Source organism: Archocentrus centrarchus, chromosome 18 (assembly GCF_007364275.1).
Source record: "Archocentrus centrarchus isolate MPI-CPG fArcCen1 chromosome 18, fArcCen1, whole genome shotgun sequence".
In the NCBI taxonomy this organism is placed as follows: domain Eukaryota; kingdom Metazoa; phylum Chordata; class Actinopteri; order Cichliformes; family Cichlidae; genus Archocentrus; species Archocentrus centrarchus.
In genome coordinates, this window is record NC_044363.1 from 15,269,311 (window position 1) to 15,293,263 (window position 23,953).

The 23,953-nt window shown below is 38.7% G+C and overlaps 2 protein-coding genes across 2 annotated transcripts; both read right to left on the minus strand.

Annotated features, from left to right (window-relative positions):
- Positions 1-1,680: 1,680 nt before the first annotated feature.
- vbp1 (von Hippel-Lindau binding protein 1) lies at positions 1,681-10,173 on the minus strand. The gene is made up of 6 exons (XM_030753711.1): positions 10,045-10,173; positions 7,644-7,768; positions 7,293-7,359; positions 6,052-6,150; positions 5,766-5,904; positions 1,681-2,581 (listed from the first exon to the last, which is right to left on the minus strand). Exons 1-6 carry the CDS (start codon positions 10,123-10,125, stop codon positions 2,505-2,507), a joined length of 588 nt encoding a protein of 195 aa, XP_030609571.1. The 5' UTR covers positions 10,126-10,173; the 3' UTR covers positions 1,681-2,504.
- A 1,179-nt stretch (positions 10,174-11,352) lies between these two features.
- Positions 11,353-13,272, minus strand: LOC115797251 (galectin-3-binding protein B-like). The gene is made up of 3 exons (XM_030753773.1): positions 13,008-13,272; positions 11,776-11,876; positions 11,353-11,535 (listed from the first exon to the last, which is right to left on the minus strand). The coding sequence occupies exons 1-3, from the start codon at positions 13,174-13,176 to the stop codon at positions 11,446-11,448; spliced, it is 360 nt and encodes a 119-aa protein (XP_030609633.1). The 5' UTR covers positions 13,177-13,272; the 3' UTR covers positions 11,353-11,445.
- Between the last annotated feature and the right edge of the window lie 10,681 nt (positions 13,273-23,953).

The window sequence follows — 23,953 nt, forward strand, 5'->3', positions numbered from 1 at the left end:
ATTGCAGCACTGCACTTTTCTTTTTCAGCCATCCTGTTGTAGATTTGCTGCTGTGCTTGGGATCATTGTCCTGCTGCATGACCCAGTTTGAGCCAAGCTTTAGCTGTTGGAGAGATGGCCTCACATTGGACTCTAGAATACTTTAGTATACAGAGGAGTTCATGATCGACTCAGTGAATACAAGGTGCCCAGCTCCTGCGACAAGCCCAAATCATCACCCCTCCATCATCATTGAAATGACAGTTTGTATGAGGTGTTTGTGCTGATATGCTGTGATTGGTTTTCTCCAAACGTGGTGCTGTGCATTACAGCCAAACATCTGCTCTTTGGTCTCATCTGTCCAAAGGACATTGTTCCAGAGGTCTTGAAGTTTGTTCAGAGATGCAGCTTTCCAAGCCTAAGCTGTGCTGCCATGCTCTTTTTAGAGAGAAGGGGCTTTCTCCTGCAACCCTTCCTAACAACCCACACTTGTTCAGTCTTTTTCTAACTGTGCGGTCATGAACTTTAACAGTTAACATGCTAACCGGGGCCTGTGGAGTGGAGACCGAACTCTTGGGTTTATTTGCAGCTGACTTTGGATTGAGGTCCACTTCTTTGAAGATTGGCAGCTGTTATTAATATTTTCCATTTGGGAATAATCTCTCTTACTGTAGAATGATGGACTTCAAATTGTTTGGAAATGGCTTTATAACCCTTCCCAGATTAATGGTCACAGTTGCTTCTTTGCTATGATTGCTGAAATCTTTCCTCCTTGGCATTCAGTTAACACACACCTAAATGCTCCAGACCACCAAAACATGCTCATGATAAATCAAATAGATTTGATTGGGCTGATAAAACGTAGGACTGAAAGAGGGTGTAGTTTTTTTTAAAGCTACTGGTTTTATATATAGATGGAAAACAAAGACAAACTCTCCATCATGTGTCTCACAGTGGTTTGAACCACTGCATACCATGACCCAATGCCTTTACTTTGCAAAGTGTAAAAACAAAAGACTTCTGAGATGTTATTTACTTCCACTAAACAGTAACGTGAAACATTTTGTAACCACAGACTGCATTTTACTGTCTGTTACCCTTCCATTAAATCTTGTGCCTCAGTGCAGGTCCTAATTATTACAGAGCAGCTACTAATGCTGGTTTATGGATGCAGGAGGTATGTGCACATTCAAAATCAATATAACTGAATTTTCAACTAGTTTTCATGAGTTTTTGTCCATCCATCCTCTTCCGCTTATCCGGGGCCGGGTCGCGGGGGCAGCAGCCTAAGCAGAGAAGCCCAGGCTTCCCTCTCCCCAGCTCATCCAGAGGGACCCCAAGGCGTTCCCAGGCCAGCCGAGAGAGATAATCTCTCCAGCATGTCCTGGGTCTACCACGGGGTCTCCTCCTCTTATTTGTGAGCCACATATTTAAAAAAAAAACCTGGGAACATCCCTAGCACTTGATCAGCCATTTTGTGCTTGAAATGACTATTTCAACAGAGGCAGCTCACTGCAGTAGATATTCAGATACTCCTTTTACCAGTTAATCAAATGCTTGACTTAACCCCCCCGCCCCCCATTCCTGTTGGCCTCGATTCATATTTAACTGCAGTTACTCTGGCACATGCTGCACCCACATGTCATCCATTCAGATATTTTACATATTTTTCTCAGCTGAAAAAATACACACGGCACCAGGTGAAGGTTCTCGTCTCTTTGCCCAAGTGTTCTCCTTTTACTTCATTCATTGTTTAATGAGTACAGTGAGAGACAAATAAATACAGACAGAACAGCTGCAAAAAGGAGGAGGAAGAGGAGTGAAAGAGATGGGCGAGAGTGGAACGTAAAAGGACGGAGGAGGAGCAGCGGGTTTGAAGCAGGACTACAGCTGATCTTTCTGAACTCCTGGAAGTCTGTAAAAGTTAAAAAACAAAGCTACAAACTAGTTTTATTCTGTCTCCTGTTGAGATTATTAATTCCCTACAAGCTGTATTATACTAAGTGTATTTTTAAAATGTCTGCAAGTCCTGCATGTGAGAAAATAACAACAACAAAGGAGGGAAAATGCAAAGAGGAGAAGGTGATGCAAGAGAGCCCTCACTCACAATCTGCCAAAAAAAAAAAAAAAAATCAAATCAAATCCTTAAAAAGAATACAAAAATTGCCTCATTGCTTTTGTTAGTTTTTACTTGAAAAAATACTTTAAAAAGTAACAAATAAACAGAAAACACTAGTGGTGGAAGGTGGAGCCTGGCTGGATAGAGGGCGTGTTGCAATCCAAACAGAGAATTATGGCACCTGTGCAAAAAAAAACCAACAAAAAAACCCCCAAAAGATCTTTACAAGGTCAAACCGAACACAGCCACAGCATGTGGAAAGATTTCCAACACGCCCTCTACGCACCGAGCTCCGGGGTGAACATACACGAGGTTGGAGGGGGACTGGGTTCTTTTTTTTTTTTTTAAATTATTGACTAAGGAGAGATATTTAGCAGAAGGTGATGTGGACGCTGTCCTGCCGATATTAAGACTTGTCTGCTGATTTGAGGAGGTTTTCTTTGCTCCTTCTCTTCACATCCCAGTTGTAGACCCGTGCCATGTCTGAAGGGAGTAGCGAGTTAAGAAGCAACAGAGTGATGCTGGGGTTAATCAGAATTAACTTTCATTTATTTTATCACGTTTTCGATCTCATCTGGAGATGAGAAATAAACATGAAGATGCTGCTGATTCGGCAACAGCTGTGAACACTCAGAGAAAACAAAAACTACAGGTTTAAAACAGCTTCACACTTACCTGCTGCTTTTAGTTGTGCAGAAAAAAAAATCCCTGGGATATGCACATTTGGATAAACTGAGGGGATGAGAGGCAACTGTCAATCAATTCACTTGTTTGAGTAAAGCAAACGCTGCACTCATCTGACTTCACGCAAACTGTTTCACGCAGCGAAAATCTACATTAAAGCTGCAGAAGCTAAGATAAAAGCGTATGCATGCACATGAACTGTTAACTTAGTCTGACATGTTTAAATCAGGCAGCGCTCTGATAAGAAAAGTATTTCTCACCCAATTACTCGATTAATCAATGGAATAACTGATCCTCGATTACTAAAATAATTGATAGCTGCAGCCCTGCTGTGGATTATTCCACCGAAAGCAGGTCTGTGAGGTTGTGGCTGGAGACCCAGCTCTCATCAGCTGCTCTCATCACCCTCTCATTAAAGTCGGTTCAGTTTGACAAAGAAGTAAAAGTTCATTTTCTGTTCATGTTCAATGGAAGCTGCAAAACTTGCTGTGATCAGAAGAGACTTCCAGGGAGTGACTCCCTTAAAGAAGACCGTGTTGAATGCTAGAGTGGTTGCAGAGTTTGTGATCACAGCTCATATTATGTCAGACTGTATCATGATGTGTAGAATTTGCTTAATAACCAATAAAATAATAATAATAATTTAAAAAAATCTTAATTTAACCCCTTAACTGGCTGCTCCAAAATCACCAAAAACGCCTGAAAAAGCATACCCAAATTAAATCAGCTGCTGTTCCTGACCTCTTTGGAGTACATGCAAAAGCTTGGTCTCTTTGTGAAGAAGACAAGCTACATTTTTCATTTTTTGCAGTCAAAAATGCTCTAACTGTAATGAGAATGTAGCTATTAAGTTTTGAACACAGAAAAACTAGACAATTTTTGCCTCGCCTAGATTTTTCCTGTTTGTTTTCATGTAACTACACACTGAGGGTAGAAGGTATGGACTGGAAAATATAATGAAGCTGTAGAATGAAGACTTTTCAACGTAGATTTCAAATTTTATCAAGATAGCACAAAAACCTACTGTTCTGTAAAGGTTTTTGTGTGTTGATCTCAGGTGAGGTCTCACATGTGCTATTTGGAGACTCCGAGTGCTACATGTTAGCAGCCTTTGTGATACAAACTTCAAATGGCTGTAACTCCTCAATGCTTCAACATACAGTCATCAATGAGGGCTCTAATCAAAGATACGACCCTGAGGAATCCTCTGCTATACACAAAGTTACTGATAGTACAAATTAATTATAATTATAGACATATAAATAATTAACAAAAACCCCCCAGTCTATTTTCAGTGATTCCTTCACACACCCAAAATAAATAAATTGTATATTGATCAAAAGTTACAGTAAATGTAAACACTACATATTCACATAAAATAAAAAAAACCACAATCCTCCCAATAGACCTTCTCTGATACACAACTTACAACCCCCTCCCAAACAAATACCCCCACCCCCACAAACAAAACTTACACAAAGCCACCACAAAGCATAAAGCTTTCTGTAAAACTTTAGACACTTACTGCTCAAAAAAAGCTCTGAGCCATTGACCTCCTAATCCTGCCATAATAAACGTAATAAAGACCCCCGTGAAAGCCTCATCGAGACCTATGACAACCTTCCCTGCCCCCAACACTGCTCTTGTAAATTTCCATATGCAAAGCACAGGCACAATATAAGTGGTGTAACGACAGCGTACGGTGATATTTTCTGTGTAATGGTGCATGTCAAGCTCACCATTACATATATATTTACATCTAAACAGCATATAATACGAGGACGAGCTGAGAATAAAACGTAACACGTACCATGGATTGCTTTCAGAGTACAGCTGTTCGTTCGTGAGATTCCATAAAACCGGTCGAATCAGTGACGAAATCCTCTAATAAAAACTTCATCCACTCTTGTGAGTCATTTAGTTACTTCGTTGAATAAATATATTCTGTTTTTGATTCTGACAATTCGTCGGTGAGAAAAAGTATTGTAAACACTGTTTATGCACGACGGCGCACACACTCTTACTTGCTGCTCAGTTTCACGCACGGAGGACGCACTGAATGTGCAGGGAGTTTATGGTTTCATGTGAAAACCTACCCCATAGCGCCACATACCCATGTGTCAGGAATTTTATTGGCTATACAGCTGTGGTTTTGGATTTTGGGTCAGACTCAACTAATCAGAACAATTGGAGAACATTTGGGGACATGTCCAGAAAAGTCACATGATGCTGTCTGATTATTATTGGCCCTGGAAAACCCATTTCATAACATGATTGGCCAAATGAGGTGTCAATCCAATTCTGAGGGTCTAGTCTGTCATATAAAAGCATCGTAAGGGCGAACTGCAGCGTTACTGTGACGCTATGAGACTTCAAAGTCGGAAAGCAGTAAAAACGGCCCGCAGGCGGACCGTTGCCAGTTAATAGGTTAACTAGGAATAATGGTCATTGATTTGTCATTCAAACAGTTTCTTGATTAATCTTCTTGTCTAGAAAACAGCAGAGAGCAGTGAAAAAGCATTTGGGTTTTAATAGCCGCTTAATTTCCTTTCTATCAAATAGTCTTTGCAGCTCTAGGGTTGTTTTGAGGTCCACTTGTCTCTAGACATACAGTCAGAGGCACCTCACTTTAACTTTAGGGTCAAAAATGGATGCTTTTTCTTCTAAACAGTGAGTAATTTATATAGTCATCAAATAATTTAATTAATAATTTAATACTTCCAAATTACAACAGAACTCATGTATGTAATGAGCTTCACTGACACATAACAATGCCAGTAGTACTCTGTGTATTTTTGACTAATTATAAGGTCATGGCCTCCACACATACAAATGTAAAACCAAAGATTTGGCCAGTAGATGTCGCCATTTTTCACTGTATCAAATCCTCTAAAAAAAATGAACCACATTTGGTTCAGAGAGCTTATTTAACCCCATCACTGCAGTAAGCTCCACCTGGGTGGGCTCCATTGTGGAAGGATACTGACTTCAGTGGTGGTGAACTGGTCTCGCAGGAAGTCCAGATCCTCCTCGAGTGTCTCTAGGTTGCGAGAGGCTGTGGAGAGGTTCTTCTCTAGCAAAGCCTGGGCTTCATCAATGTCATACTCTAACATGACATTTGCCTGCAAATGGGAAAACATCAGGGTGGACATAGAGGGCAATGCTCAGCTTCATATGCATAACCTGTTTAAAAACTAGCATTTTTAAAATAAGGTCTGCATTTTTTTGGCCTTATCCTTGAAATAAAATGCTCACTGAGAGCTACTTACCCCTAACCATAGACAGACTTTGTCAGTAGGTGGCACTGATGCCTTGCAGTAAACATTGTCAGCCAGCAGGAAGTGTGTTTCCATGGGCTCTGTGGTTTCCTAAAAGAACCAAACATACAACACACCTGGTTAAAGGGGCTTTATTATCAGCTTCTCTACCACACACTTCGTTTTACCTATTTGATTTGAAGCATTTGCCACTGCTTTGAAATACATTTTAATATAAAAGTGTCGCATCATGATATCACTGCTATAGCAATGCTATGCGTTTATATTCCCTAGTGCACGCAACAATGAGACAAGCCCGGGCATGTCTGAGAGCAAGAGCTGGGCGTCTGCTCTACTGACGATATAGTACCCGTTAGCTGTACCTGCTAAAGGTGAAAACATCACCACTTCAGGCAACAACACCGTCAAGTACAACCAGGATGCAAAGGAGATGCTAACACCTGCCAAAGTGCGAGCCAAAAGTAAACAAATGACTGCACTGTGCGACGCTGCAGCACTTGCTACCTGCATCCTATATGACAGGAGGCTCAAACAGTGGGTGGAATATTACTGATGTGGTAACACGGTGGAAAAGCAGCGCTTTAAGCAGCTGATTAAAAACCTTGACTCGAGATAAAACATCCCAGGTAGAAAATATTTTGCAGTTTTATTACCTGACAATTGTGCAGCTCCTGCAGAGTTCCAAAGCTAAGTTCCCAGGTTTAATAATAACCTAACTAACTTAACGTTGTAACTCTTCAGAAGCTGCACAACATTGTCACATATTTGTGACAATGTTGTGCAGCTCCCAGCTAGAATATTTTCTACCTGGGATGTTTTATCTCGGGTCGAGGTTTATAACCCCTTCGCTCATGATACAGGAATTTTGGTGGAAAAAGAGAATTCATCTTTTCCACCATTTCAGTTCATCCATCCATCCATCCATCCACTTCTGCTTATCCTGTTCAGGGTCGCGGGGGGGCTGGAGCCTATCCCAGCTGACACAGGGCGAGAGGCGGTTCAATTCAATTATTTATATAACACCAAATCACAACAAACAGTCACCTCAAGGCACCATGTAACCACATCAGTAATTTCCATCCACAGTTTAAACCTCCTCTCATGCAGAGTGCAGCTACTGACACATCAAATCAAAATTTAAGCATCCCACATGTACAACAGGCTAAACACACCCTGATTCCAGTCAATTTTTGTTAACATTTTAAAGTTGGTTCACAGTAACATTTACGCACCTTCTTCTTCTGCATGTGTCGTAGGATTTCTAGCGTCTGTCTGATTTGAGGGATCTGGTTTTTCAACCTACAAGCAAAGAGATGCAATTTGGAAGTTATTATGGAGTGTGTATGCGTATATACTAAAATAAGACTGTACTTAAGGAATCTTCTAAATTCTGCTGATGCTCTTCTGTACACAGTTGACTAAAGGTCCCTTAACAGCTGTGTCCAAATCTTTGTTTATCACTCAAATTATCCATGGTGTTCAACACCTGACGGTGTCCCATATTTACACCAAACTCTACTGACACGTCAAATCTCTGTATAATCCAATAACAGTGAGTTTAAGTGTTCCTTCGCTGGTGTCACCTGAGTTTCTTCTGAGACAGGTTGAGCTCCATGTATTTATATTTCTGGTACTGTTCGTCCAGCCTCCTCAGCACTGCGTCTGCCGTCTCATTGCCGGGCTGCTTCATAAAAGAGTCGACATCCTCCTGTAAATCCCAACCAGCGAGAAAGAAAACATTAACCAACATTAACTTATACTGAACAATAACAATAAATCAGATGAAACTGGCTTTTCACATTAATAAAAATTCAGTGTAAAACATATGGTGAACTACATCCTAAGCAGGACATGTTCGGTGCTCTCTGAATTCAGGGTTCTAGCCAGCGGTTGACCACCCTTGCTGAATTTCAGTAGTTAGCTACTGGAATGGATGGTTATTGTAACAGTTAGGTAACAACAGCGCCATTAGCATTAGCAAGCAGTTGTTCGGTACGTTTGGTCAGTACAGCCTCACGGTCGTAGGTTCGGTACCGAGAGATAAGATGAGAAGCTCGGTCATTCAGTAGGAGCTCAAAGTAGAACTGCTACTCCTCCACATCGAAAGGAGCCAGTTGAGGTGGTTTGGGCATCTGATTAGGATGCCTCCTTAGATGATGTTCTGGGCATGTCCTACCCTGAGGAGGGCAGAACCAGGACATGCTGGAGAGGCGGTGTACAGCTTCAATTCCGAACAAGTTGGGATGGGGGCAACATAAGTCTGGAAGTAAGTGATACTAATGCCGCTTTTCCACTAGTTGCTAGCACCTGGTACCAGGTACTTTCTTAGTACCTACGCAGCCGGGATTTTAAGAGTGCCAATTTAATCTGACTGGCCAGGCATAGATGTCATTACAGGAGTCATGAGAGCGACTCCTTCACAAGAATCAAATCTGCCATTTTTGAAACCCGGGAATGCAGGAATGGCTACACACTAACCAACACAGACGTTTTTTGCTTGGTGGCTGACAACAGGATCGAGAGGAAGCTTACAGATGACATCATGGGACTTGCTAAGGGAGCACAATTGATTGTAATGGCAAACGAATGAAACCAATTTCACTTTAAAAGCTGTCAGTAGGTGCTGGTTTACACGTCAATGAGCAAAAGTTAAAGGGAATCCAAACTGTGCAAGTTAACCAAAATTGGAACTCCGTAGGCACATTGACTGCTTAAGTTATCCGGCCTGTTCTCATTCCATCTCCTTAATAATCCAACACGCCAGAGTAATCCATCAGTCTTTCAAAACCTATGAACCCCCCCCTGTTATTGCATTACACTGTTTATACAAACATTTCCTCTACAATCTCACTGGTCAGAAATCCTTCATTTTTTTTTTTTTAACAAAACTTTTATTGTGAAACATCTATAGAGGCTTGCATAAAACTCTTTACCTTAAAAACAAACAGAAAATAACATTGACGCCATAATATCTGTGGCTCATGTTCACCTTCTGATAGCCAGTTACAAATTCATGTATTACTCTAAAAGGACATAAGGGAGCTATAGAGACAGCAGCAGAGAGAGATGAAGGGAAATCATCCCACAGGGAGTGGACACATCCAGGAAGCAGAGCCATGTGAGGAAGATGTGGCGGCTGATGAATATGGTCACAAAGGGGGAGACGGAGACTTTACGATCTGTACATAAAGAAAGTCTAACATTTGATGATGTGATCAGTTATAGCTGATTAATACATGTAAACCGCCTCTGTCCTTACATGTACAGCCGTGCAGGTGTGTGTGTGAGATTTTAAATGGCCTGTGCTGGCGTAGCAATGGCCAAAGAATGAACATGAGTGATGAATTACAGAAAACTGATCAGTTAAGGCACTTTTAAGTAAACAAAGAAACATTTTCTGGTTCCAGTGACTGCTGGTTGGATAAAACAGGCAAAATGCTGTGTGGGATCTGTGTTATAATGTCCACCTTGTATTGCGACTGTTTGTTGTAATTTGGCACTATATAAATAACTTAATTGACTCTTAAAGGAGAAAAATAACCTACAGATCACAGGTTAATCACGTGACAACTCTGTGACACCTGATAGCAGCAGCTTACATACGTTTAGACGCCTCCACTGCACATTTTAAATTTACCTTTCCTCATTTTACTGCCTGACAATGCATGAAGGAAGCTAAACGTCACCAAGAGACTTGTCAGCAAAGCAGCCTCCGGTTAGACTGCATTACGGCTAGATGAACCGACTTTAAAGCCTGAAGAGGAAACGAGGCAAAGAGACAATAACGCAGAGATGTCCATAGATGGAAGCGAGCAGCCGCCCAGCCTGCACACACAGCAGGATTATCTGTTAGCGGACGCGCTAGCCTAGCTGGTAGCCAGCATGCTGCGCCTGCATACCGGCTGCTGCGGCAACAGGCGTGTTTCAGCGGGGTAAAAACAACTCAAGCTAGCGGCATAGCGAGAAATGCCCAGCTTTACGCACCACAAAGACCGCTTCGGGAATCCCGAGATGCTTTTTCTTTGTCGCCCCTACGGTATTGCTGTTGTCTATGATCGCTGCCATCTTGGAGAGAGGATACTCCTTCCTTCCTGGCGTGTGAGCATGCGTACAACCGTCTTAAGAGGGGAAAGAAGACTCTGCTGCTTCTAGTGGTCACAGGCTGCAACTGCCACTCGCGCTGAGGCCACTGCTGTGAGAAGAAGGCTCACCGAGTCTGTTTTTAAATAGGAGCCTTTTTAATGCCACACATAAAATGCATTTTAATAATTAATGTTTCACAGTATTGTCAGTAACATAGGTACAGTGTTCAAGGCAAAGTCAAATCCACCCACCAAAACAAAGCACACCTGCAGTACTGTGCAAATGTCTCGGGCCATTGCTTTTTATATTTTCTTTACATTTTTCTTCCAAGCTGCCAGAGCTTTGAATGTCCTTCAAGAAGCCTGGAGAACTATTCCTGAAGACTGCTTAAAGAAATGACAAGAAAGCTGCCTCAGAGAGTTCAGGCTGTGCTGAAGAATAAAGGCAGTCATACCAAATATTGAGTTTCAAGCTTGTTAGAATTGTTTTTGCTGCGTTCTGTATTTATGTGCATGTTTGCGTGTGTCAGTAAATCGCTGCAATGATTTATCATTTTCCTGGGAAAATATAAAGAAATGTGGAGTGGTCCAACACTTTTGCTCAGTACTGGACATCTAAGCAAACTAATGGAAAACAAACACAGAAAATGGAAAAGTACGTTAACACAAGAAATCAGTGATCACATCATTTAAATGGTATATAGAACAAAGCCAAACATTAACAAGGAAAGGATAAAAAGAACCCACCAAGCTTTTTTACTGCTAAAGAAAAAAATATTTGAAGCTTCAATTAATATGTAAAAAAAAAAGGGACTTAGTCGTACGATCACACAGTTGCATTTAATATTTTTAATAGATGTTTAGTCAGTGCAAAGCATCCCCAATAAAGTAGCTTGAACTTAAATTCTAACATTATGCCATAAACAATAAAGACGAAACCTTTAAGGACAAAGAAGTTCAAGGAAACTACATTTCCATTTGTTTTGTCTTTCATCATGCAAACCTCATGGAAATATGACTTAATTATACTGAAAATCCTTTTCCTCACCTCAATTCAAAGTAGATGCTAAGTTTCATATTTGACTGTAATATATCTCTGCTGGGACAAACACAACTAATAATCTTTGAACAGAAGAAATAGTCTTCAAACCCTTTAAACTTTGCACACTTAGAGATATGCTTGTTTTTACAGCTAAATATACCACAACAGAAAACAAGCAAACAAGAACAAATCATATGCATCATTTTTATAGACTTCGGGTAACATCACGCCTCTTTTCTGCATATTCTGAAATAGGCTGAACTATGGAGTACATGTCGCTTGCTTTTGTGTGTCTTTCTTTTCTGGAGGTTTCCACCAGCTCACAGATGTACCTCCCAGCTCCTTTTTGACCTGTGTAACAGAAATTAAACTTCAGTCTTTACACTGCAAATTATAGACTGTTATTTAAAAAAAAAATGGTAAATGAAATTTTTACATGAAATAGTCACAAGATAAGTCACAAGATGCTAATAAAGTTGTCTTTCTGGGAATGTTCATCACCTGAAACTATCTTAAAAACATCATTCTAATTAAAAAAAAAAATAAATACACTTTTCTAAGATTTCAGGACTGATTTCTAGCACAAGTTACTGATTTCACGATGGACTCCATCACAGCCGAGTCTGTCATGTCCACAGAGGAGTCGACAGCAGCCAGATTCACTTTCACCAAGAACTTCATCCTCTGAGGACCTGCTGAGATCATAAATTCCTGTTTGAGTTAATATCTGTAAAGTTTCCCATCATCAGCACCATCATCATCCTCATTTCAAGTTCTAACAGTAGTGATTATACATGTGGCTGCCTCAGGTTCAAAACTGGCACCCACTGATTTTTAACTCACACTGCACTGAGGTCCAACAGGACAAGCACAGAGATGAGTCCACTGTCAGAGGCTGTAAGAAGATCATTTGTAACCTTCACTAATGCTGTTTCTGTGCTGTGATGAGTTCTGAAACCTGACTGAAACTCTTCAAATAAACCGTTCCTCTGCAGATGATCAGTTAGATCAGAGAGAGAGAGAGAGAGTCTAAACAAATACCAGCAGTGCTGAAAGCAGCCGAACATGAAGAATAATCTTTGAGATGGTTATGAATAATTTTTTCTCTAATGTCTAAAATGTTATTTGTAAAGAATTCCATGAAGTCACTACTAGTTAAAGTGAAAGGAACACTCGGCTCTACAGAGCTCTGACTCTTTGTCAGCCTGGCTACAGTGCTGAAAACAAACCTGGGGTTGTTCTTATTTTCTTTAATTAATGATGAATAGTAAGATGTCCTAGCTTTACGGAGGGCTTTTTTTTTATAGAGCAACAAACTCCAGGTTAAATGAGCATCCTCTAATTTAGTGAGACGCCATTCCCTCTCCAGCTTTTGGGTTATCTGCTTTAAGCTGTGCATTTGTGAATTATACCACAGAGTCAGGCACTTCTGATTTGAGGCTTTCCTTTTCAGAGGAGCCACAGTATCCAAAGTGAGGATGTAAAACTATTGTTTTTCTTGTAAAAACATTTTAACATTTAAAATTTTTTAAAAATCTAATGAAACAGTATGACCATTTTATCACTTCATAAAAATTGCCTCTTATTTCAAACAACAGGGAAATATTTTTCCTCTCTGGCTGAATAACATAAATTAGACTATCAGTAATTGCAAACAAAAGTTCTTCTTTTTACATCTACTGATACTCTAATTTATATTATCCTGTGAATAATCATAAATATACAGATGAACAGATGATATTAGCATCCTGAACATGTCCACAGTTGTGACACACAAGAACAAAATGTCCGAAGATCCCTTCAGTATGTAAAAGTTTTCTCACCTGAACAGATGACACCAGCATCCTCCTCATGTCCACAGTCGTGCACTCCAAATCCATTGTGTTCACACTGAGTTAGAAAATTTTCATTTCCTAAACAGGTCACTTCATCGAGCCAAATCTGTCCAGTTCCTTCACCAAAGTAAGCTGACTGAGGAGCCTCTAGTGCCATCCCACAATTTAACTCTCTGCAAACCACCTCAGCATTGTTTAAGTCCCAGTCATCATCACAGACTGTTCCCCAGATGTTGTTGTAATAAATTTCAACTCTTCCAGAGCACTGAGTCGATCCAAACCCAGCTAATCTGATGGGCTCACCTGAAAACAAAACACAGAGAACATACATTGTGGATAGAACAAGACTTCTAATGTTCATTACTAGCTGACCACATATAACAGAATTTTACGATGGAAAACATACAATGTAAAATAAATAAATAAAAGCTAAAAAATGCCCACATTCAGGCAGCTGGGGTGCCAAAAACTGGGAAAATAATGGAAATGAACTTTCATAATACAGTGATGCAAATAATCAGGCTTAAATTTCAGATGAGTATGGTTATGACTTGTCAATAGTAAAAGTAGTAAAATGAGTAAATAATAACAGGATCTACTGATAATTTTGATGACATCAAGCTTAGCATGCATTTTTTGTGTAAATTTACATAAAGATATTTTGTATCTAATACATCTTTGGTATTAAAACTGAATTTTTACTTAAAAATTTAATGGTTTTACCTTTTTTTTAAATGTCCCAAAAATCCTTATTGCATTAACCACATATTTTTAATGATGAGTTGTATCAAATACAAACAATAAAATAAAAACATGCTGCCACCACTTCATCACATCACTTAAATTGTGGCTTTTTTAAAAACAAAAAAACTACAAGGAGGTATGTCCTCTCTAAACTGTGATTGAATGCTACAAATTATTTAACGATGAGTTTTACAATGACAACTCTTAAAAAATTAGGACACACTTACTTCCTCTTCTCAACATTTAATTCTGTTAACAAGACCATAATAGACAACCTCTTTTGGTATTCTTAATGACAAAACATTTCAAATTCATTATACAAATGAAAATGTGCTCTGTGCCAAATGCTTTTTAAGGAATCACAGAAACAAAACAGAATAGCCGGTGCAGCAATAAAACCCGACCCCTGCAGAAACACGTCACTCTGCAGACACTGAATATAGCACATAGGTCCATGCTCATAATTTTCCAAGGTTTAAAAAACTGACCTAAAATAACTTTCATGTTTTGTGAGTTGATTAATCGGATATATAGACAGTCAAAAGTTGTGTCATATATTTGTGTATCTGGATAATATCCCAATCAAATGTTTCATGTCCGAGGAGCCTCTAGTGCCGTCCCACAGTTTAACTCTCTGCAAACCACCTCAGCATCCTTCAAGTCCCAGCCATCATCACAGATGGTTCCCCAGATGTTATTGTGATAAACTTCAATTCTGCCAGAGCACCGAGACCATCCAGAACTAACTAATCTGACTGGACGTATTCATGCAAAAGATATAAATAAAATTTCAATATGTTCCTTATATTAAATAACATTCATGGATCACACAGAAGAACAGAAGGACCTGCAGTGTTTTCAGGATTTAAAGGTTTTCTCACCTGAACAGATGACACCAGCATCCTCACCATGTACACAGTTGTGTACGCCAAATCCTCTGTGCTGACACTGAGTTAGAAAATTTTCATTTCCTGAACAGGTCACATCATCAAGCCAAATCTGTCCAGTTCCTTCACCAAAGCGAGCTGATGGAGGAGCCTCTAGTGCCGTCCCACAGTTTAACTCTCTGCAAACCACCTCAGCATCCTTCAAATCCCAGCCATCATCACAGACTGTTCCCCAGATGTTGTTGTAATAAATTTCAACTCTTCCAGAGCACTGAGTCGATCCAAACCCAGCTAATCTGATGGGCTCTCCTGAAAACAAAACACAGAGAACATACATTGTGGATAGAACAAGACTTCTAATGACTTTTACATTTACATAAAAATATTTTGTAATTAATACAGCTTTGGTATTAAAAATGTTTACTTAAAAATTTAATGGTTTTACCTTTTTTAATATGTCCCAAAAACCCTTACTGCATTAACCATATACTTTGATGAGTTGTATCAAATACAAACAGAAAATTCACATGTGATTTCACATTAAATCGTGTTTTTAATAGATATAAAACTTGAAAAAGGAACAATTGATTAGATATTAGCTTTGTTTTAAAATGTCACAATACTGCTGTAATATAGAATTACTACACAGCAATTTACAATAAAATAAAAACATGCTGCTACTATAAGACCACTTCATCACATCACTTAAATTGTGGCTTTTTTAAAAATAAAAAAACTACAAGGAGGTATGTCCTCTCTAAACTGTGATTGAATGCTACAAATTATATAACGATGAGTTTTACAATGACAACTCTTAAAAAATTAGGACACACTTACTTCCTCTTCTCAACATTTAATTCTGTTAACAAGACCACAACAGACAACCTCTTTTGGCATCTGTGCCAAATGCTTTTTAAGGAATCACAGAAACAAAACAGAATAGCCGGTGCAGCAATAAAACCCGACCCCTGCAGAAACACGTCACTCTGCAGACACTGAATATAGCACATAGGTCCATGCTCATAATTTTCCAAGGTTTAAAAAACTGACCTAAAATAAATTTCATGTTTTGTGAGTTGATTAATCGGATATATAGACAGTCAAAAGTTGTGTCATATATCCCAATCAAATGTTGCATGTCCGTGGACAATAGTGAGATGGTTCTTACTGCAATAAATGAGGATGATGTGTCTTTTATTTTTAGCTGAGAAATGGACAAAAATCTGCATTAAATGCAGATTCCCTGTTAATTTCAAGTAGCCAGAATATGTATCAGATCCAGATGGTGTTCAGTTTGACTTTAATTCTTGGTCCTCCACAACTGTGTACTGAATATCAGAAGAAGGCTTTTTGAGAGATATATGATTTTTATTGATTTAATGATTTTTTTTTTTTGGGAGGGTATTAATGATTTTTTTGTTTTTTTTTAAACTACTTTTGATTTGACCTTTATGTGTGTGACTGTCCAGTTATTTTTTCATTTTGACATACCGTGTTAACACATTGGACCTAAAATCATACAAAAACAAACAAAAAAACCATAAAATCCAAGTAGAAAAAAGCTTTATTACTGTGAAAACCACAAACAGGTTTAACAAAGTATTCTTACACATTAAAATACAAAAAAAAGTTGTAATTTTCAAAAACACATGTACAAATTTTGCAAACAACAAATCTATATACACTGTAATACCCGATGTATCATGATCCCAGGCCAGTTGCCCAGTGTTTTGAGTTTTGTGAAGTTCTGTTTATTGTTTTCTGGTTCAGGATTTTTGGAATTTTAGTTTGTCTTTGTTTTCTGCTTAGTTTTCCATGTTCTGGTCTTCCATGTGCTCCTGTGTTTAGTCTCGGCCCTTCTTTGTTTAGGTTCCCTCTGTGTGAAGTTTACATACGTGTCATGTTTAGTCACTTCCTGTTTTATTTTGACGATCTTGTGTTCCTTGTGCTTTGTGTTGAATTTACTTCCCCTTGTCTCGTCAGTGTATTTCGTTCACCTGTGTTCTCACCTATTTCCTTTTCCCTCATTATCGCCCAGTGTATTTAAGGTCTCTGTGTTGTTTAGTTCCTTGTTGTGTCGTCAGTTAAACCTGCTGTGTGCGTTATGTTCCTGTTTATACTTCAAGTTAAGTCAAGCTATGTCCTATGTCAAGCCCCGCTTTATAATAAAGCTTTAAGGAATTTCAAACCCCTTCTGTGAGTCCTGCATTGGGGTCCAGCATTGCCAGCCACAGCAGCAAATGTGACAGGGTGTGTTAGTTCAACTCAAATTATTTGAGGAAACTGATTGCCTTGAATCATTAAGTTCATTAACTCAAACATTTAAAGCATGAAAAAATGTATCATTATGAGTAAAATTAACTCAGATATTTTGTGTTTAAAGCAGCTTGGATAAAAAAAAAAAAAAGCCAAAAATGCTCTGATTTGATTAAAAGGAAACATAACATGACTGCCATTTTTTTTTTTCTTGGGGGGGGGGATTTGACAGTCAGCGGTAAAGAGAGACAGGGAAGTCCTGCAGGACGGACGCGAACCTGCGCCGTTGGCACCGCCACGTGGCATCCGCGGTCACCTGCTCTTCTATTGAGCCACCCAGGCGCTCATGACTGCCTCTATTTTTTTTTTTTTATATAAATCTACAAACGTACTTATACAAACATTATTCGTTATAATAGTGAATTTTCTGTCAAATAACTTATTTAACAGTTACTGATTTGATAAATTATTCTGTATTTTTGTTATGACCAACATCAAATCTTTACACTTTGGGGGATTGTCAACAATTATCTGCATACATATTTTGTGTGTGATTATTTAAAAACTGAAATAAGAACAACAAATGAAAGATGAAGAGATGTTTACATTTTCTTTGTAATGATATAAGGTAAACTCCAAGAAAAAGGGTCTGTGGAGCTAACTGGAAATATATTACCACAACTTAAAATACTCAACAAATTCAAGTGTGCTCAAAAAAACTGAGTTAGAACTTCAACAATACATTTTTTAATTAGATTTAATTTGTGGTAATGAGTGGCTCCAACTTTTTCAGCAGATTAAGTTAAATGAAATTACTTCTTTTATTAGGATATACTGTTAGGCTTTACAGTGTACTACTGTTTGTATTAAAATGCACGAAATGCTTGGGGCTTTTTTTTTTGTACAACTATTTACAGAGCAATCAGGTGTCACAATAGGATGCCACACAAGTTTTTTTTTGTGGCACTCCATAATACAGCGTTTTCACAGAAACATCACAGCCATAACAAGTATAATTTCGGAACATCCTTAAGATGCTTATGATGCAAATTTACCTTTTTACAATACCCCTTGACACAACAAGTCATATAAGGAATCTGCTGAGAGAAAGAAAGACAAGTCTATGGGAATGCAGGGGGGCATATGTACTGAACACAATCTATTGTGTGCAGGTAGCGAAACAGGTAAAGCAGCTAACATCATCTCACTCATTAGCTACGCTAGCACTCTTCAGTATAATTAGACAGGAAAACCTTAATGGTTAGCTATATGCAAAATGATTGGTCATGGGGATTTAGTGCCAAGCTGGAGTATATTAGCAAACTAAACTTCTGAGCTGGAGTTTATTGCATTTCCCCATATTTGTCTGGACAAATGCAATGTGTACTCTTATGGAAGCTGCTCTGATGTTGATTTACACTGAAAAAATGTGACATCATTTAAGAGCTTGAAAAAAAAGGGTTGCTGTACTTCTTTAAGTCGAGTCACCCTTTTTTTTTATTATTTAGTTCAGAACTGAAGTAGCTGCTAGCATAAGAGGTAAAAAATCTTGACTGATGATGACTGAGAATCTACACAGACATAGTTAATAAATAAAGCAACAGGGTTCTAGGATCTGTTCTTTTACAAGAAGTGCGTCCTTTATTGTAAGAAATGTATTTTTGTCAGTACATGGATTTTAACATCTAGTGAAATATTGACCCGGCCAAATCAAAATGATATATCCTCAGACAGGATATTACAGCCTCAAAGTCTCAAATGTTTGATAGCAATCTGTGCTCTACAGAAATCACCTTTAGAGGATCCAAATAGTTGCCACAATACTCTGCTAGTGCTAGCAATTTGTGACTTTAACAGACCTTAAAAATTCAAAATGGTATCAAAAGATGGCATACTCTTACCATGAGCTTTGGGATCAGTGAAATTTCTGCCATCTTCAAGTGTTACTTGATGTCAGCCTGGGCTTTGTGTGATAAAAGGTTTGATACATGGACAGAGGTGCTGCCAGCAAGCAAGTGAGGAAATTAAATACTCACAGTTAGCTTAATCAGCTGATATTTAATTGTCACTTAGTTTGCACAAGCACCAAACCCTGTTTTGGTGCCAAAAACCAAGACGCGGTGTAAGATTTGCAACCAATTCACGATACAAAAATGCATCCATGGGAGTTGAAAATTCTTGTTGTGATCTAACAATGCACCGATTTACTTACAAATACACAGTCAATTCATTTCAGTAATTACCTACCAAGAGCACTGCAAATTAGTAGCTCAAAAATGAGCATTAAGGAAGTGCCAGTGAGCAATCAGTGTCCAGTGGTGGCAGCGGCGCTTGCCTTGCAGCTGGAGAGTTGCCGGTTCGAGCCCCTGTCCCTGCGCTGCGTTGTGTCCTTGGGCAAGACACTTAAACCACATTGCCTAACGGTAGCGCTGGTCTCTGGCTGCATGACCGTAGGTGCTCGTCTCTGGATGAGTGATCTGGAACGATCATTTCGTTGTGTGCCTTCTGCGCACAATGACAATGAGTTGAATCTAACATCTACATATGTTTGTCTCTGAAGACAGAACGGCTAATAAGATAAATGAGAGGTGGCAGGAAAAAAGGCTTAACGCTTTGTGTAGAAGTTGCATGAAATTGTGCGAGGTCCCGAGATCAGAGACTCAAGTCAAACACAGGATTTATCCAGAGGAGAGAGCCGCGTTATCACAAATAACTTCAAATCTGTGTGTAAGAGTTGATGCATAGAAGCTTTACTATCAGGTCACATTGTTAATGAAGATACGGTTCATAAATGCAGATACTGCAGACTGTGTGAAGCTTCTGGTACTTACTCCACCAAGGAGGTTAAGTTTTTGGTAGCGTATGCATATGCACATCATTCTGTGCGTAAACACAATAGCTCGAAAAGTTTTTGCACTGATTCTGATAAAAAATTCGTAAGGGTGTAGACTGGGGTTGTGTTAACAATCCATTAAAATTTGGCTTCATCCACCAAAGTCTTCAAAAAAAACTTTATGAGTTATTGGTCAAAAATTGGCAAAAACTATGATAGAAACTATGCTTCTTACAAGTGTGGTGTTTTTCATCAACATATAGAATGTATAAAGATTTAAAATATCATGTCACATTTGATGTCTGACCTCTCCTTCAAGGTCAATAGATTGATCTGAAGGTCATAGTGATAATTATTCTAATTAGAGCTGTTTAAAACTGCTGTGTTTCTTACTGCTCTATTTTGTATTGGCAACATGTTGGCATATAGGAAATGATTTATGGGGCTTCTAAATATGTTACTTTGGACCCCTGACCTCTCCTTCACTGAGAAAAATGAATCTGTGGTGAAGTAAATTTAACATAGCTGAATCTGTGAAATCAACAATAAAAATTCAAGTTAGTATCTTTACACAAATATACATAGTATTGAGGTCAAAAACATTTGTTCAAGACACAAAACATTGTAATCTTTTTCAGAACATAAATTATTTAAGTACTAAGAGCCAATCATCCACACAACAAAAAATAATCTCATCTTTACTGCGTTTCATTCAGTATAGACCAGGGGTGGGCAACTCCAGGCCTCGAGGGCCGGTGTCCTGCAGGTTTTAGATGTGTCCCTGATCCAACACACCTGAATCAAATGGCTGAATTACCTCCTCAGTATGCAGTCAAGTTCTCCAGAGTCCTGCTAATGACTTCTATGTGTGATTCAGGTGTGTTGAAGCAGAGACACATCTAAAACATGCAGGACACCGGCCCTCGAGGCCTGGAGTTGCCCACCCCTGGTATAGACCCTTTTCACATGACGTCACACAACTTCCGTTCGGCCTCGATGCTGGCAGTGTTGCCAAGTCCGCTTATTATAAGCGACTTTGGGCTTGTTTTTTTATAAAGTCGTTTGCAAATCTCGTGAGTCGCCGGTTGCAGTTTTTTGGGCTTGTTTCCGAATGTCAAGTTGCTTATTTGGGTTTGACTTTCTTTCCGAGTGAAACTCCTTGATATATAGTTTTTTGCCCTATAATAAAGCAAAAGACGAGTGGTAGGTAGTTTGTCCCTTCCAAGCCCCCGTTTCTTGTTTATCGTTCCCGCCCAAGTTGACCGGGTGCACACCCAAACAAACACTCATGACAGCCCAGAGTGAGGAGGCAGCAAGAATGAGCTCCAGTAAGTGGGGAAAATATAGAAAAAAATATAATAAAGAGTGGGAGAAAGAGAGCGCACTTAAAGAATGACAGTGGCGCAAAAAGTGGGTTTGCACTTTATGCAGTGCATAGGGGCGCCTCACAAGAGGGGGGCGCCAAAACAATGCGGAGAAATTATTTCTCTAGTCGGCATTTTCAGTATTTAACAGCTGTGCGTATGATATGATCAATAACAGAGGTACGGCGCTGATTAGGCACCCCTGTTCTCCTTCACCACCCCTCCTGCTGTCTCCCCCGTGTATGGGGGAGACTAAAATTGTGAAAGTAGCTGCCGTCTTGATGGGAGACGTATCAAAGGTATTCTGCAAATTTTGCAAGTGTGAAATATGTGCTGATTTAGTTCAACATGCTAATACAGAGAAACACACACACACAAGAAACTGTGCACCCTTCTCTTCTACTACTATAGAGCTATACTGTTTAAAAGCGGCCTCAGTTTTGTTTCTGTGGTGAGATCTGGCAACACTGGATGCTGGGTACATTTACTTCCGGTGACGGATTTTCACAGTCTAATACATTTGCCACAAATACGGTTTTAGGATATACTATGACAAGTTTTCACTGACAGCACGTTCAAAACTGGACAAAAGGCTACAAATTCTTCATTGAATGTCATGGAGGTACGTGTTTTTGTCTTTTCTAGCTGTTAATTAATATGCTAGGATAGCATTAGTTAAATTGTTTGCTAGCTAACATTACGTGACCTTTCTGTTTTGCAAATAGAATGTCTTTAGGCTCTAATCTTGATTAGGTCCTTATAGTATAGACTGGGGTTGCAACCCATCACGAAAAATACGCAATCGTTTGTTATTTGGCAGTTAAATGTGGTTTCCTGGTGCTGCCTGAGTGTGCTGCAGTTTTGATTGCCTACAGACAGACACCACACACCTGCGCCCTTATTACTGTCCACCTGCTACTGCACCGCGTCCTAAGAAATTATTTTATAATTTTATAAGTTATAAACCCTAAGTAGCGGGTGGACAGTAATAAAGGCGCAGGTGTGTGGTGTATATATATATATATATATATATATATATATATATATATATATATATATATATATATATATTATAATGTTTGGCATGCAGTTCAGATAAGATTGAATACATGCGCAATATGAAATGCTACTTTAAAATAACAACTCTCATTTTATGTGAGGAATAGTAAAATAGTGAATAGAATCGGTATTTGTACTCAATCTGTTATAAATTCAATAAATTTCACTTTCAGAAATAATTTTAAATATCTAAAAAAATATATGAATACAAATAGTTATGCTTTTACATGCACATGGGGAAAAAAAGTTAATTCTGCTTTAAAAAATGATTAAATGCATTTAACAAAATTAAGTAATTTACAGTATACAAACTTTAATTTTGATCTACATTATAAAACCAAGTTGGTTATACTTGCTAATTTAATTTACTTCACTGAAAAAATAAGGGGCTCAGGAAACCCTCCAGATATCACTGTCTGTGAGCACAGTCCACTGTACCAGTAAACAAGTCATATGTGAACATGATCCAGAAACAGTGATTTAACATGGACTGAGGCAAAGCGGAAAACTGCTCTGTGGTCAGATGAAAATTTGCAATTTATTTGAAATTTGAAATTCCTTGTGGAACCAGATGCTGCATCCTATGGACAAAACAGGAGAGAAACCATCTGGCTTGCTATCAGTGTTCAGTTCGAAAGGTCCTGATGGTATGAGGGTGCGTCTGTGCTGTAAGGTCTAAACAGGTTTTAGAGCAAAAAATGCTCCTATTCAGCATTGTCTTATTTCAGCAAGAAAATGCTTAAGTGTTTATTACAACTGTGTACTAGTCACACAAAGCCAATGAAGTTTATTGCTGAAACAAATGAAGATAGTATTATCTATTGCCTCTATTTACTGCTCAGTGAAGTAAAAAGCAAAAAAAAACTTTGTTAAATTAGTCTTGGATGCTTACCAGACAGCTGTGAACAGCTATCTGAAAAGTGGAACACAAAGATAAAAATATTAACCCAGTGCCTTGCACACCATCATTTGTGTTTGGAAGCATGTGTCAGAGAGAAAGTAAATATGTGAAAGGTCCACTTACTGTAGATCAAATCTCTCATTTATTATTTTTTTCCAGCTTTCAGAATTTTGGGAAAGGTCAGATCCAGACTGTATTGATGTTGAATTTATGAAATTGCAAATGTCAAAGGTGCTGTACATGTAATCATTGCATGTTTGCCAACCAAACAGAAAAAAACAAAACTGAACAGTAATTTTAAATTGTATACTCTGTTTAAACATGTGGTATTATAACGACCAGTTTATATTTATGTTATAGATGCACTGCACATTATTAACTATTTAGAAAGTGTTATAAACACCAGGGCCGACTTTACAATATTCACCCAGATTAATTCAATGATCAGCAAACCTATTAATAACCAGAAGTGTAATTATCAAGTTACTCTTAATTTAGACTAATTCATATTGTGTCACTTATTTAAGCACTGTCAGTAAGCTTGCAGTTACTGTTGGTATGAAAAAAAATGCAACAAATAAATAATACAGACAGAAACAGGGAAGCCAACTGCTGGCAGAACAGAGTAGAAAATGTGTATAAATGAAGTGAAGTGGATCACTTCAAATTACAGTCTTGACAGTGACTTTAACTAATTTGCTCTGAATCCATTATAAAATCAATGTAGTCCTGCCTTCTGAGGCAGCTGCAAGGGTCCTTTGTCCCAGTCAAGTGGACTTTTGATTCTCTTTCAGCCTACAAGCACCAAGTAGGCTGAGTATCCAGAATAGGCCTTAAAAAGCTACCGCTGAACGTGTAATTAATGTTGTACTCTGTCCACTCTTCATATA